A 16,407-nucleotide genomic window follows, 5' to 3' on the forward strand; every position below is an offset into this window, starting at 1 on the left:
TTGTTGTTCGGCCGTGAATGCAGAGCAGCATTAATGGCCACTCCGGATGCCGAACGCTCTAAAGGGAAACGGAGCTGCTGAACAACAAGGGCTCGGAGCAGTTGGGTCTTTGAACCTGAAACCTGGGCAGAGCCGCACACAGAGGCGCGATGATGGCCGGTGACGATATAAAAAGAGGCTCCGGACTTTGATGTCGGACCACTCGGGTTTTATCGAGGTGAAGACGACAACAAAAAAAGAGAGAAAAATGAAATATTGCTTTTGATCTGATGCCTGCGGCGCTGGGTGGGAGGCAAACACTCGCCAACGCCGTTGACACCGCTCACGCTTCAGCACTCGAGTGTTTTTGGGTTTCAGTGAGAAAAAAACACATTATCACTGCGGTACAAAGAGCCCGAGTGGAGGCCTCATACCTGACTCCAGTCAGAGAAAAAGGTCGTGATTCTCAGCCTGAGCCCTCCGGGTCGGGGTGCTGATCCAGGGAGCTGAACGAGCTGGGCGGTGAAGTCGTCGACTTAGCGGCCGGTCTGCGAGTTGGGGTTCATCACACTCTGACACACCCTGATACTAAAAAGTATTTACAACATGAGGAAAGTTGTACTTTTGAATATGAAGAGCTGCTCCAGGCTTCTCTTTATGAACTCCAATTTTATTTAAATTTAAATCTGAATTGTGAAGCGAACGAGGTGAAATATCCTGGAGGATCAAACTCAGGCGCAGACTGTTCAACACGCCGTGTCTGCTCAGGCGGGCGGATTTCTTCTGAGTGTGCGGCTCCTGTAAGCGGACACACTCCTGATCTATAAGCCGTCGCTGACCGATCCCATCTCTGCACATTTGCAGAAAAACGTCTGAATCAAAGTCAAATATTTCCCACTTTTGCGACTCTTCTTGTTTTTCCAGGTTGTTTCTGGAAACGAGAGTTTCTGACCCTGTGACGGGTTCGTGTTTGCCTGTTTGTTCAAACAACATGAGTCACGGTGAGCCCTGCTCGCCTGGAACATTAAATTACCGTCAGTCGGTTCGCTGCGATGAAGGGGGTCAGCTTTATCTGTCCAGCTTAAAAGCTGCTCATTAGATGTCTGCAGGAAATTTATTGAGCTGTGCAAAAGTTCTCAGAAAGGTTAAAGAGGCCGAGCAGAAGTTTGAGGAGGTGGAAATCGTTGTTATCACTCAGAGCAGCTTGGTTCCTTTTGGTCATGAAACAAAGACTTCAGTGAATTTTGGTGATGCTCTGTGAACTCAGGACAGTTTATTTCTGTATTTTTGATGTTTGTTTTCTTCACAGATCACAAGCAGTGTGTGCTGAACTCTGCAGCGGAGAAAGTGCCAGAGATGCCACAAACTGCAGTTCCTCGAATGTCCACTGGAGGCTCACTCCAGCCCTGAGTCTGTTTTGTTCTCTGTGGTTACTTTTTTCCATGACTCACCTGTTTAAACTGTATTAAAGCCTAAAGTTGGCATCATTAGGGGCGTGGCCTCAGAGCAGACCAAGGACACGCTGGAGGAGGCGGCTCAGGACCAAGACCTGGTCCCGGATGAGCTGAAGACAATGCTCAGACTCCAGTGGGTTTCCAAACTGACCCGTGTGAGTCAGTGGTCTCCTTCATGCTTTGAACCTTTTACTGCGGTTTCCTGTTGAGGTTTCTTCTAAACAGCCTTTTTTTAATTTCCTGCCTCATATTTGGTGAACGTGACGGACGAGTTACTGGATCAGCTCGAGCTCCCGTGTTCGCCCAGAGGAGTCCGCAGCTATCGTTGCATTTCTTGCGTAACACACTTCACAAACCAAACTGAGTATTTTTTTTAGTGCTGAGGATTTAAGTATTTATGCAAATCACACGTGAACTTTCAACATCTCCAAACTTTCCCTCTCCTCGGCTTTTGGACGAGTTGCAAGATCCGCCAGCGCTCCTCGCCACGAGGTCAGCGCGTTCTTCGTCAACAGCGAGAGTGTTAAATGTGAAAAAGACTGAAGCGGCGAGGCAGCCGGCGCTGGTTAGACGGGCTTTTTTTTGCAGTGCATTAAATACTTGAACTCAGCCGCTGCAGCGTGGCTCCTTCATGAAGAAATATTCAAGCCGAGAGCCGTTTCAGCAGCGCAGGCGAGCCTCTCGATCCATCTGCAGATCAGCTGCACCTTCACACCCTCCTCTCTCGGGGTTTGTTAAATCAGAGAGGATGAGCAGCCCGTCTCCAGCCTCCCACAGCACTGATGTAAATCAGTTTCTTTAGTTCCCTCCTTAAGGTTAAGAATCGGCGGGAGAAGCTCCCGAGGTCGGCCGAGCAATTAACACGGTGCTGCAGAGGAGCGGCGGCCACGTTCAGCCGAGTCAGGCGTCTCTTTAAGAGCCGAGCTTCCCGTGGACGGAAAACGCTGTGCTCGCTGCTAATTAGCCGCCGCAGAGCCGACGAGGTCACTCAGTTACAGTTTTACAGAACTGGTCTTTAGATGTTATAATTTATTCAGCAGAAACTCCAACGTGTTTATCGGCGTAATGAGGAAACAGCTTTAATTAAGTATCCACAAATTTGCTTAATGTCTGGTCTCTGTTTTTCAAACCGTTGCAGTGACGGCTCCACGCCACATCAGCTCACAGAGACTGTATTTAAAAGATGGACAGAGCCATGTGACGTCACTCCTATTAGCAGTTTGTCCTCCACTGTGTGTCGTCCACAGTTGGTTTCGTTGTACATGTTCAGTACAATAAAAGGCTACTCTATTCTACTCTATTCTACTCTATTTGAAACTGTATGTCACAAATGAGGAGCAGATGAAGAAAGTGAAGAAGCAGCCTGTGTTCGAGCCAAGTCTCTGTGTGCACGTGGTCTTATAGTGGTAAATGGTTAACAGGCTGCTAGTTACAGCTTTTCTCTCTAAGTGTGCTTTTTGTTATTGGTGTGCCTTCTTCAACCAATCACGCACGAGCCCATAACGGCCTCGTCTAACATCGTGCATGCACTCACGCTCCGATGGACGCAGCATGCAGACTGCAGTAGATGGGCATTGAACCACCGACCTTCTGACTGCTGTAGCTCAAGAACCACAGTTGCTCACTAACTTTCAAAAGATTGCAGCAATTAGTTGTTCTGCAACGCACGAATCCCCGACCCAGCAATCAATCAATACGAGCAGATCCACAGCGCTACGATGTCCCTGCGTCGAGGCAGGATTCTGATTTAGAGGCGTTCAGTCATAATCCCGCAGATGTTAGCTTTGGATGGGAGGCTTCTGTCCTGTGCAGTAAAGCAGTGGTTTGGACAGTGTCTGATACTCTGAATCAGGACGTACCGTTGCAGGAACAGCTGCAGCTGCAAGTCTCTAAAACCCTGAACCCTATAAATGTACTCTTACTGGACAGAGCTCAGCCTGACCTCTGAGATCATAAAGACTGAGTGAACTTCCTCCAGCTGCAGAGTCCTTGCTCCCTATTTATCGTCTGAGCACTGATCCCGACAAAGTGCTGCTGTGTGTCGGAGAACCGGACACACAGAACTTTCTGCTCTCATGTGTCGCTTTCTACAGTTTGGGTTTTAGTTATAGTTTCATTTTTGCGTGAGACCCAGAAACTTGTGTTTGAGTTGGAGTTTGTTTCCTGGATCTGGATTGGCTCCACCTCTGCTAACATCTGGCTGTAATCTGCTCAGAACGCTTGGAACAATCCTGCTAACAACCAGACAACGAAAAAATTCACATAACGTCACTGGTGGAGATGAAAAACATCAAGATCCAAAGTGTTGATGAAAATCTTTTGTACAGTCATGTTTCGGGAAGGGAAACTCTTGATCGCGTGTGTCGGGCATTAGCATGTTTCTCCGAGGAAGAGCTCGAACCTCTGAGCCAGCGTGCCGTCCACCAGGATTGTTTCATTGTTTACAATATTAGCTCAGTAGGGGTGCAACGATACACAAAATTCACGGTTCGGTTCGGTTCGATACTTTGGTGTCACGGTTCGATATTTTTTCGATACAAAAAAATGTTCATGCCTTTTTAATTTGTCATTTATTAAAATTATAAATATATATTTTAACTCAAAAGTACAGTTTTTAAATTTAACCCTAACCCTTGTGCGTGTTTTTTATTTTGACAGCGAATGCGCACCTGCGGACCACTTATGTGCAGCCCTGGTTATTTAGCTCGTCATATTGCAGCCACAGAAATTCTTTTGTCCATGAAACCATAAAGCTGCACTTTCTTTTTGCCTCATAGTCTGATTTGTCATAACTTCTCCGTTTTGTGGTAAGCTTTTCTTTGGCTGTCACTTCTTCACCCTGACCTGTCTTATTTGGCTCAGCAGAACTGAAATGCTTTTACACGCTCACTCACATAAGCTCAGCGATTCTCTGCGCGATCAACCTCTCACATGTTTAAGCTGCGGGAGATTTCACTTGTCATGTTTGCATAGTAAGCTAACGATTAATAAGACCATGTCAGAGGAATTGGTGCACAAATTATCATCACTCACAGATCAGTGCTGTCGCTCTCTATACACAGTTCGCACGATTGCAAAGTGAAAGCAAAAAACAAGCGCAAATTCAAACGCGACTTCAATATGTCACATATTGACAGTGGCTCACCGATGCCAATGACATAATTACCCAGCTACATTTCTGAAAGAATGCAAAAGCATTGACATATATTTTTCCTACAATAGCCCGACGGGCAGGGCAGAGAGATTTTTGTAGCCCGACTGGAAAGATCGCTAGCTCCGGGACGTCGGGCTAGCGATTTTGCAAGCCCTGTATCTGATTGAGGAATCACTCATCTTTGGAAAAGAGAGTTTATTACAGAGAAATGTCTCTTTCCAAAATAAAAGCTATACTATCCGCTTCTTCTGGGCTATATTCTCAGCAGCATAAGGAGAATCATGTGCTAACAGCTGTCTAAATGACTGGGCTAAAGTTAGTAGCATGCTTGTTGTTTTTGTCTTTGCACTAGGATGATGTCGGCGTAAATGTGCAGTCATATTCGTTGTGTTCCCACTAGTGCTTTCAGGTTAATCTCGTTGAAATGACCTTAACGCCACAACACGGCAAATCTCCGTTAACGAGCTACCGCCGATCGCCCCGTGCATGGGGCTAGACGGCCAACACGTTAACGAGCTAACTGCGCTAACGCACTAGTTCCCACCCATGTAATTGAGCATTGCGTGGCACATCCAACATACTGTTTTACTTTAGTCCATGACTCGCTTACCTTCAGGGTCATACGTCACATGAAAACCAAAATAATTCCAAACGCCAGATCTGAATGAGGGTGGGGGAGGTCCATGTTGCAAGGAGAGCTTAACTTCTGTCTCGCTAGCTTGCCCTGCGCTCTTCCTTCTGACGATGCTGTCTGTGTTGAGCGCTCAGTGGATCTGCGCTCGACAGTGCAGCCTAGGCGGAGTAGTCGAACGCAGATTCACTGAGCGCTCAACACAGACAGCATAGTCAGAAGGAAAATTGATAAAATAAATTACAAATGTTGTATTGTTCGATACATATGCGTACCGAACCGAAAGCACTGTATGAACGGTTCAATATCGATACGAATATCGTTGCACCCGTATAGCTCAGGTCAGTTCTTCCGTCCCTGATGTCTGAGCTCGCGGAGCTTTAGAAGCAGGTCAGCGTCACCGACCCCGACAGGAAGTGCAGGTTGTGGCAGAGCGTGTGATTGGCTGATGGAAGAAACCCATCGCTGTGGCAGGATGCTGTGTGTGTCTGCTCGGAGCGTGCGAATGAAAGATGTATGTTTACAAAGTCCGGAGCTGCAGACAAACAAGCACAGCAAGCTGTTCATGTCAGGGCGAGTGTGTGTGTGTGTGAACCTCACCGTATAGCGTGATCCATGCGTGACACGGTGAGGTACGCCGCCAGGTTGGCGGTGTACGATGAACAAACTATGAGCGTGAAGAGCCACCAGCTGCCCATGACGATCCTCAGAGCGACCGATCCCACCACACCGTCCCCACCTGCGCACACACACACACACACACACACACACACACACACACACACACACACACACACAGGTCGTTATTCAGACGTCGGGATTTTCGAGTGTCGAGTGCCCATTTTTAAATCATGCAAGTGTTTGTGCTCACGAGCTGGAGTGGGCGTCAGACCTGCGACCTCTCAGTTGCTCTCGGCAACCAGGAGCCCGCCTGCCACCTGATCCAACCGGCAGGTGAGAGCGGTGCTTCATCACAGCGAGCCGAGAGGCTGCGTCTAATCACACACTGTTAGGCCTAAAAGGTTTCCCAGGCAACCTGCCAGCCCATAATAGATGCAGCTGGATGCATCTGCAGGGAAAGCGTGTGTGTGTGTGTGTGTGTGTGTGTGTGTGTGTGTGTGTGTGCACTGTTTTACGTCCACACTGAGGACATTTCAGGGGCAGAGGTGACGCTCAGAAACAACAGATTTTGGAAGTTTTTTCTGTTACAGAATTCTTGGAAAGTGTTCACAGAGAACTTTTTGGAAAGTCATGACATTTAAAACACTGAGGACAAAGTCACAGTCAAGCATGATGACTGCTCAAATTCCTGAAAGAGGAAAATTGGAACACGGGAACGCCTGCCTGCTCCGAATCGTCCCTAACAGCGTTCCTCTCGATGTCACCTTTCGCTCACCTTGCTGCACGAACGCTCCGTAAACGATCCAGATGGCGCTGTGCAGGGTGCCCGACCCCGCTCCGTTAGCCGGCTGACCGGGAGGTGCATTCTGGGACGAGGAGCGCAGCGCCTGCAGTCTGTTGAGGAGGAATATGAGCACTCCCACCACGGGGATTGCGGCGGCGATGCAGGCCCAGACGGCGAGGTCGAAGGGCGCGAACAGAGAGAAGATGTTGATCTTCTCTTCGGGCTTTCGGAGCAGGATGCCGACGCTGTAGTCCAGGTAGCGCTTGCTGAAATCGACCACGTTCTCCCGTTCTGGCGTGATGGTGATGGCGGACACCGCCAGGTCCGCTTTCTGCAGGGCGAGGGAGAGGAAGGGTTTTTGTTCACGCTCCAAAGTGACCGAGTGTAAGAGAACAGAAAGGTGGTGCAGGCCCTACCTTGTTGATTAGATCGCCAATCATGCCGTTCCACGAGCCATTGGGAAGCCGACTTCCATATTTACTGTCCGCTACCTGAGAGGAAGGAGAAGAAGAAAATCAGCGAGTTTATTCCAACGTCTCAGAAGCTCGTTTATATCGGCCCGAAAACAAAAGCCTCTCCTCTGCAGATGATCTGCCAGCTGTTTGACAGCTGCTCTGTCAAGAATCTTTGAGATAACAGGAAAGTTGGAGATTATAATCAGTGAAGCTCCTTGAGGCGACTGTTGTTGTGATTTGGTGCTGAATAAATGAAATTAAACGGTATTTTAAATGGTGAGTTTGGAGCTGAGGTGAAGCTGAGTTAGTGCTCAAACCAAATGACAGACTGCTGGTCAGCCCCACCTGGTAGATCTCGTATTTGAAGCCCAGGATCTTGGCGAGGGCGTCCAGGACGTCGATGGAGAAGCCTTTATATCTCTTCGGCTGCCCGAGGATGTTCTCCGCCACCATGACAAAAGGATCCTCCTGCAGTGAGAAAGAGCAGTGAAGAAAAGGGCCGAGCGATGCTGTGCGTTCAACAAACTGCAGCTCCGAGCAAAAACACCGAGAAACAAAGAGCGAGATCAACTTTTGTCAGCCTTTAGAAGGAGAGCGCACAAACGGTGAAAACTCTCCAGCTGAGTTTGACTAGCTGAAAGTTTCATTTCATGCATCTTAGAAATGGACCTAAAAAATGCAAAAATACCCCAAAGCTGAACTTTACTCGGCTCCAGCTGCACTAAAGAGAAAATCTGCTTTGCAAGCCCAGACTGAATATCCACAACAGGGCGATGTGACGCTGCCTTTAATGTGCTGCAACAAGACAACGTTTGTCTTTCTGTTCAAAGCTTTTCAGCCGTTCGATCTCAGATATTAAACAGAATCATCTGGATTCACTTGGTTGTTTTTTAGGCTGCACCAGGTGTCTGCAGGAGAGGACGTGTTCACAGGTAGTATAACTGCACGTTTAGCTATGATGCTAATACAGGGCAGGTCACAATCTACAGTTATTCCCAGAAAGGCGTCGTCTCCTCATCTTCTGAATGACACGAACCTCCATGTTTAATAATCAGGGACTGCGGGGGCTGTTCCCACAGGCCACGCTGAGAGGCTCGCTTTGACTCTGAGCAGAGCCTAAAACAACAGCGTGCTCGGGATAAAGAAGGTTCACAGAGGCACATGCTGTGTTTCTCCGTAGAGAAGCACGGGTGCCGAGTTTGGTGGTTAAAGTGTTGAGGGCAGGTTTCTGGCAGCGTGAGACCTGAAGTGTTGCAGCTGCAGTGGATGAATGGCAGGGTAAAGGTATTAGTCTCGCTCGGTTACACCTGCGTCTCCACGCCGCTGTGCCGGCACGAGAGGAAGTGCTGGAGGAAGCTGCTGCTGGTGTTTCTAATCACAGCGACCTGAGGAGCTGCTTAGACCGAGAAACACGAGCGAGCGCGGAGACTCGAAGCTGATCAAACACCAAACCTAAAAACGTACAAAGCAGTTCTTCTATTGGCTGAGAGCTTTCTGTGGATTCTCTGGGGTTTATTTTGTGCTGATATTTTTGAGACGCAGTTGAACCGACGCTTAAAGGACTGAACTGAAAATGCTGTAATAATAACAACAAGTACAACAACCCTGGAGTGGATCTATCCATCGTAACGCAAGCAGCACGGATGTAAACACGGCGCTGCGATGCTTCACTGTTTATGCTGTTGATTTACTCGCCATGCAGCGCCCGCCCTCCTCTGGATCGCACGCTCTTGGAGCTGCAGGGAGCATCAGTGAATGCTAACAAGAGATATTCAGCTACTGCAGATCTTTATCATGCACAAGGCATCCGAGCACCAAACCTCGGATTCCAACAAATCTCATCTGACCGAGGACACCAAACACAGCTGAAGGAAGGGACGTCTGAAATACCCGATTACTCTGATTACCCTGATTACCCCGATTACTCCGATTACCCTGATTACCCTGATTACTCTGATTACCCCGATTACTCTGATTACTCTGATTACCCTGATTACCCCGATTACTCTGATTACCCTGATTACCCCGATTACTCTGATTACCCCGATTACTCTGCTGTCACCGGGACCCTTAAACCTACTTCTTTCTAATGATCACAAAGGACCACCCCTTTGCTTACAATAAGAAGACTATGAGGAAATGAAAAGTCTTGACCTTTGACCTCGTGTTTTCTGGTCAGCTTGTGCTCTCCTTTCTTACAGGAAGATGGATCGACTGATTGTGTCCACGATAGCGTCCACTTACCAGCAACGTGACCACTTTGACCGTGACTCCCTGCATGCCGTTCTCTATCCGGCTCTCCTTCAGGCTGCCGTTCAGGCCGTGAACCGAGTCCCACGTGGCGAGCTGCGGGGCAACAGGAGACAGACTGTAAACAAACAATGTACAGTGGAGACATCAGCCGCAGCACACTGAGATGCGATCGGTTCGTGTGTCCGCGTGCGAGCAGCCCTCCCGGGGAACAAAGCGCGGTGGAATCATGCTGCCCGGCTCACAGGCTGCAATTTTACCATTTACTCCTCGGCCTCATCAGGTTTCAGAGCGCGCCGCTGCGAATCAGACGGAGACAATGAGGCCAAAAAATGTATTAAATTAATCAAAATAAGAGCCTGCCAGAAAACCACTCCAGTGTGGCTTCATTGTGCACATTTCCAGCCACACACAAAACCAACCTGACCTAATTAGGTCCACAGCCCCCCTAAAAACCTCCCGCCAGCTCCAGCAGCGCTCTCAGAGGCCCAAACAGCCTCTCAGAGAGCATCACGAGTTCATCGAGCACACTCACACATCACGGCTCACTTAAATGAAGTCCTCTTACAGATTCTCCCCTTTGAAGCTTAACAATGAAAATGAAGTGCGTTAATACGAGCATCCCATAATAGCTTCAATGTAATTCTCTATGCCTGCATAAAGTAATCTAATTACAGCAACCCCTTCTTTTGAGTAAATTTAAAAAATATAAAAACGGACAGATTCACTGACGGGTCACAAACAGGCGACAAAGTCAGAATTCAGATTTTATTATTTCATGATTTCATGAAAAATCAGCCGATAAAGACACTCCTCACTCACAGGTGCAAACTCACCTGTCCATGCAGGAAGCAGCTGAACACAACTCAGAGCCACAGCAGAGAGAGGTTCACATTATTGATGACTGAGTACAGTCTGAGGAGGCGGCTCCATCCTTTTAAAAACTTAAAAACCAAGCAGGTCAGACAGTTACTGATCTTTCTTTTGGTCAAATCAAAATAAATACATGAATTCATTAATAAGACAAGAGTCTATGTTGTATTTTATTGGCATAGTTACCAATCAGTTAGTCAGTGAGAGACGAGCCGGGCACAAAGTATTCATATCTGTACAAATACTGCACTTCCTTACTTATCCAACACAAGTTTGAAATGAAGTCTTTCATAAGAGCTTCAGATTAAGCTTAGCAAAGTCGCACTGAAACATCTGACAGATTTTCCAGCGCCGTGCACATAAACTCGTTTCGAGGTCAGTAAACACAACCAGAGTTCATACATAAGGCACACGGGATTATAAGGGGCTCTGTCGACTTTCAGAAAAATCAAAGGATTGATTTTAAGTGCGCCGTATTTTCCAAACAACACGGTAATAACGACGGCCCGCTAGCATGCGCTACCAAAAATAGTGCTTTGTTGTGTATCTGACGGACGAAAGCTAAACCAGTTCCACACCAGTGAAGCTGCAGCATTTTTACAAACCAGTTCTGGTTCATCTGTTTCACTCAACGATCCACTTTCACTCTTCTCATTCTCCGTCGCCGCCATGTGCGTATGAAAACAAAGGCACTGCGCATGCGCGTTTTACCCATATTCTATCGCCATATTTCATTTTCTTATCTTTGCCCAACATTACACCGGTGTTACTGTGAACGGTATGATATGGCCCAGCCCTAGTCTCTAGAGTTTAACCTTAAAAATCTGAGTTTTCCTTCCATGTTGAATCTGATTGTCTGACACAAACATCTCTGTGAAGGACTCGCTCTGACTTGTGGGGACAGATTTTCAGAGCAGACCGAGGATCGATAACCTCCCTCAGTCAGAGCAGGCGGCGTTTTTCACTTTGATTTTTAGCTCTTTGCTTAAAATAAATGTTTGCCATTAGAGCCCCCCCCCGTCCATTTAGCTCTCTGCGTTCGTCCGTGCCTTTTTCAGTTGTTTCAGTCACCATGGAAACACACAAACAGACAAAAGCAGCCTTGTGTTGTCCTTCCTGTGCAGGGAGGCGGTGTGTGAGTTTCTGTTTGTTATTGAAGACACACACACACAGATTTATCGATCAGGTGGGATGGTGGAGGCTGAAGGTTTGATTCTCTTCCACTTCAGTTTGCACACGCTGAGCAGTTTTGCTTCTTGTGAAGGAAACAGAGCTTCACTGCAGCTCCGTGATGAGTGCACGCTCATTGTGTTGCACAATTACACAAATCAGTTCACGAGCAGCTTCATGCAGGATCATAATAAATGGGGAAAGAAATCTATGGAAGGAAAAAACAGGTCAGTGCTTAGAAGCCGGAGCGATGAGCCGTGCAGTGTCTAATGTTAGACGGTGGTTAACGTTAGCATGCTCGCTAACCTCTGACAGGACGTTTTAATTAGCGTTGTTGAGCTAAACACGCGGCGCGGTTTGTCATGCGTGGAGCTGTAAACATCCAGCCGGGGTCGCACGGTGACACGCTGCCAACACGACACGAGCGCCTGCAACCAACCGCTTTGCTAATGATGGTGCTGCAGTCACATGTAACGAGCAGCTGAAAGCTGCACGGCTGCTGCATCGTCTTTGGAAAGCAGGAAAAATATCATTAAAAATCAGATATGTAGGTGCTGTTCTCATCCTCTGTATTCAGCATTCACTTTGGACACAGTTTGTTAAAGCATTACTGAAAGACAGCAATGAGACAAAGTCAGTCTGCTATCAGTCTGCAACCGAATGAGTCAACCTGGCAGGCATCTGTCTGGAATACAGGTATCACATCCAGCATCCAGCCAGGACCTCACAGATCTGAACCAGAAGTTCAAAAATCTGCAAATAGTGACGTAAAAGCTGCAGGACAGCAGTTTAACTCAGAATACAGCCAGCTGAGCCCTCCACTGCAAAGAGACGTGATCCATATGTAAACTGACCGGGATTTTATGCTACGTCTTAACCACAAACCTTTTTCCAAACCCAGCGACGTGACCTGCGGCGTAGCTTTCCTCACACTTACAGAAACGTAACGGCACGTCAGGTCAATGCGGCCCAAGACTGTTGTGATTGGTCTGTTTGGTACTTAGTGTAAGTAACACAACTTACTTACACTGACACAGGTTACATGGTGGGCTGTACAAAGAGTCACCGAAGTCTAAATCAGGCCCGACTGACTGCAACACGCTGGCGATCAGTCTGACTGCCTGACCCTGATGGTTGGAGATAGGTTGCCTCTTACCAGGTGACCAGAACATAAAATAGTCATCGCTGACTTCCTGTTGCAAGTGTTTGCATTCATTCTGACCAAAACACTGACTTCTTAGATGTTGTGTTAGTTACAGCCATGCCGAACTTTCTGCTTTAATCCTGTCTCGCAGTGCTCTCCTTGTTTGGCTCCAGCCTCGAGTGGACATTAGTGGAACTGCAGTTCTGGTTGCTTCTCAGGCCTTGGAAAAATCCAGCTTTTGATGGTTGGATTTAGCTTTGCACACCAAAAACTGATAAGTGGTACCAGGCGTCAGACACAGCTGGTGTTTATAGTTTAAACAGAGAAATAGGACAGACATGAGGAAGGAGTCTGTCAAGTCTAATAATCTGTGTCACACAACATCACGTTAGTCTCAAAGGGCTTCACAGCCTGTACGATGCCCACTCCGTGCTCACGCCCTGCAAACAAACACGGCGTCTACACGAGTTCAGGATGAGACGAACAGAATGAGCGAGGCGGCGAGCGAGGCGGCGAGCGAGGCGAGGCTGATGGGGAAGCGGAGAGAACGAGGCTAAATGGAGATGAGAGGAAGGAGGCGGAGAAGGAAGGAAGGAGGGAGCACTTGTTTAATAATCATGGAGCTATTCTGAGCAGCGCTGTCCTTTAGATGATCTCAGACCCTCGTTTTTCTTTATGTGTGTGACACAGTGGGGTGGTCTTCATTAACTCGCAGACACACAGAAATAATCTCCACAGTTTGAAGCACCAGCTCCGCTTCAAGTCTTTTCTTATTTGAACTGTTGGACCATCGCAGCGGGCGCTGAAATCGACCAGAAGAGAAGAAGAAGAATATGACCCCCCCCCCTCCCAGCAGCGATGAAGTGCTTTTTGTTCCCTCTGGGTCGTCAGTGACAGTAAGACACAGCAGAGCCGGTGGGACGTCTGCTGCCTGCAGGCCAGAATGGGACATCGCCGTCCCTGTCGCATTATTAAGTGTGTTTGCAGCACAAACTCGTGAACAGATTCGGCGGCTGTGGTTGAAATAAGTCCACGATTCACGTTTGGTGCTTCCTTTAATGTCCTACAAATGCAATACTTCAGGCTTTGCAGGCTCTTAGATGGCATTAAATGTTAATGCTACAATGGAAAGTGTGATTTTCTTTTAAAGGCGGTGTCGTGTAGCCTGCACGCATTTTACAATCCTTCATTTAACTTTCCCGCTTCGCTTGAGTAAACACATAGCCAACACACAATTATATTTAATGCCTCGCAAATCAAAACTGATATGAAGACATGCACCAGAAGTTTAAAGAAAAAGCAGAGTGAGGATGATTTCCCCTGGAAGCTAAACACGCACAGCTGTGCTCTCTGCTGGGATTTGGGTTTGGAGAAAGTGCATCACGTGCTGTAAATCAGAGGGAAGTCGGGTGTGAAAGGGAAGACATGACTGGATAGAAGAGTGGCATGCTGGGAAAACTGAAGGGTCTTGAGATGGCAGATGGCTTTATGAGCTGCTGTGTCTCTCAACAGGCCAGCTAACTGAGCCAAAGGAAGCTAACAACACGGGAAGAAACAAATATTAGTTACATAGTTACAAAAGCTAGTTTCAAACTTTCAGACAGGAGCGCGACGTCTTTGTGAGGATTTAACGCAGCACTGATGTGGGAGAGCAGGCACAGCAACACAGCCCAAGCATCTCATTACAGCCCAGCTGTAGTTCGGCTCGCTCCCCGGCAGCACTGGTCTCTGTAAACGGGGCACTGCAGCACACCGTTGTTCAGGACTGACACAAAGCTGCTGCTAAATGCTAATGTGATAGATGACCTGCAGGACGGAGAACAAGCCTGAGCCACACAGCCCGAAGGAGAAGGAGCCTACTTTTTGTTCTGAGCTCGAGATCTCTGTTAACTGCTGCTGGAAGATCAAAAGAGACAAAACACTTTATGCTAATCAGTGCTGTGAAGGAGCTATGTTTGAGTAAGAGGCAACAGTGACGGAAACCAAGCATGAACGACAGCAGCTGTAACAGTGACACAGTCCTGGCTGAAGGGGGGTTGCCAAGTGGTTTGCAGAGGCTGCAGTAACTGTATGGATGCCTAAACAGCTCAAATTGCTTAAGTTGCATGAGCTATACTTAAGGTTTTTCAAAAGGCTACGTAGAAGGCTAATCAGTGAGTCATCAGTCAGCTGGCACCCAGGTCAGCTGACCTGCTGGGGTTACTGGCTGAGGACGACTTTACGTCCCAGCAGAACAAATGCTGAAAAATGTTTCTTTTATCTGCTTTTAATTATCGATAGAAAAGAAAATGGTCTTTTTTCTGGCTATCAACACTTTTTACTGCACTTGAACAAAACTAAACTTTGAAGAAATAACGAAGGCAGTTTGTTCTGCACCAAAGAGGCCCAGCTGCACATCACCGTGAACACACCACCTATAATTCCTGACAATTATTAGATTATTAATAGCAGAAATAGATTTTCCAAAATGCCAGACAGTCCCAGGCGAACGGCCTGTCTTTCTAACTGCAGCTCGTTCTGCTGACTTACGGCAGCCACGTTGCTCTGCGCTGTGAGGGGAGCCGGTAATGAGAGCACGAGGACACAACAAAAATATGAGGCGTGCTCCGAGAACGTGTCGAGGGACGGTTGGTGTTTCAGAACAGCTTCAGCTCAGAGCACAACCATATCTGACGCTTCTTTTATTCAATTAATTCATATTTATGTCCCCTGGATTTCTTGAAAACAAACTGATGATTCAAACTAATACCCACAAACCTAGCTGCACTGTGTGCAGAGTACAGGGATTATATACTGTAAGGATGGACTCAAGCATTAATAACGGACCTGATGTTATTTATCTTTCTGCAATGACAATAAAACAAACGAGTTGGTAAAGGTTACATTAAATGTCGAGACACACAAATAGAGCAATGCTGCCGAGCATAAACCTTTTCAGGTGTTAAACTCACAGCATAGCTCACACTTTGTGTGCTTTTCTACCATTTGTACATCTGCTAACACTTGGCTAAAGACACATCATCCCTCCATATATCTGACGAACACCAACAATCTCAGTCTAAAAGGCCAAACCTCGGCTTTTCAGGAAGGTGGCGCCACCCACTGGTTTGTGACATCCAGGCCTCAAAGTGTAACAACGTTACGGTTTTACGAGCCAAAGAATTAGGCTAATCAGCTGATGCCAAATGGTTCAAGCGTTCTGTGGAAACGTACCCAAGCACACCCTAACCCGGTGACGTACATTTCATCATGGATGTGATGGTAAATGGACTGATTCTTATACAGCGCTTTTCTACTCTCACGGAGTACTCAAAGCTCTATACAACATGCCTCATTCACCCAATTCTCACAAGCACTTTATCTACACTTAGTGCTTTCTAACGACATTCATACACATTCACACTCCGATGGATGCATCGGAGAGCAAGTTGGGGTTAGTATCTTGCCCAAGGATACTTGACATGCAGACTGGAGGAGCCAGGGATCGAACCACCGACCTTCCGATCAGTAGGTGACCTCCTGAGCTACAGCCACCCGTGATGCACGTGCCCCGGTGGCCACAGCAGAGTATAAGCTCGGCTTTAGATGCGAAGCTACACCCATGAATCAAATAAACGGAGAATTTCACTGAGCAAAACTGGAGGTCAGACTTCCTAGACGGTCCTTTCGCACCATTAAGCGCACAGCAGATGTATTATTTGTCCAATAATTGCATTAAAACTGCTGTAAAAAGCTCCGGCAGCACCAAAGAGGTCTTTTAAGGTTCATCCACTCACTGTTTTGCCCACATACAGAGTAAAAAAGAGGGACTTTCATTAAAACTGCTTGATTCTGACCGAGCATGAAGTGATGAACCGGCTGCTTTTCATTCAGCTGCAGTGTCTGCAGCCTT

General features: G+C 47.4%; 1 protein-coding gene across 8 annotated transcripts in view; it reads right to left on the reverse strand.

Moving 5' to 3' along the window:
• Window positions 1-16,407, reverse strand: part of grid1b (glutamate receptor, ionotropic, delta 1b) — a 601,213-nt gene that overhangs the window by 34,979 nt on the left and 549,827 nt on the right. For all 8 annotated transcript variants that reach the window (XR_014278519.1, XM_082544624.1, XM_082544623.1 and 5 more), the window contains 5 exons: window positions 9,323-9,424; window positions 7,424-7,546; window positions 7,040-7,114; window positions 6,615-6,954; window positions 5,819-5,957 (listed from right to left, as the gene is read on the reverse strand). Coding sequence is in view for 7 of the 8 variants with exons in the window: in XM_082544624.1 (XP_082400750.1) it covers window positions 5,819-5,957; window positions 6,615-6,954; window positions 7,040-7,114; window positions 7,424-7,546; window positions 9,323-9,424 (779 nt within the window). In the remaining variant the exon portion in view is untranslated. The remainder of the gene's footprint in view (window positions 1-5,818; window positions 5,958-6,614; window positions 6,955-7,039; window positions 7,115-7,423; window positions 7,547-9,322; window positions 9,425-16,407) is intronic.

The sequence above is a fragment of the Aulonocara stuartgranti genome (assembly GCF_965226115.1).
Source record: "Aulonocara stuartgranti genome assembly, chromosome: 8".
Classification (NCBI taxonomy): domain Eukaryota; kingdom Metazoa; phylum Chordata; class Actinopteri; order Cichliformes; family Cichlidae; genus Aulonocara; species Aulonocara stuartgranti.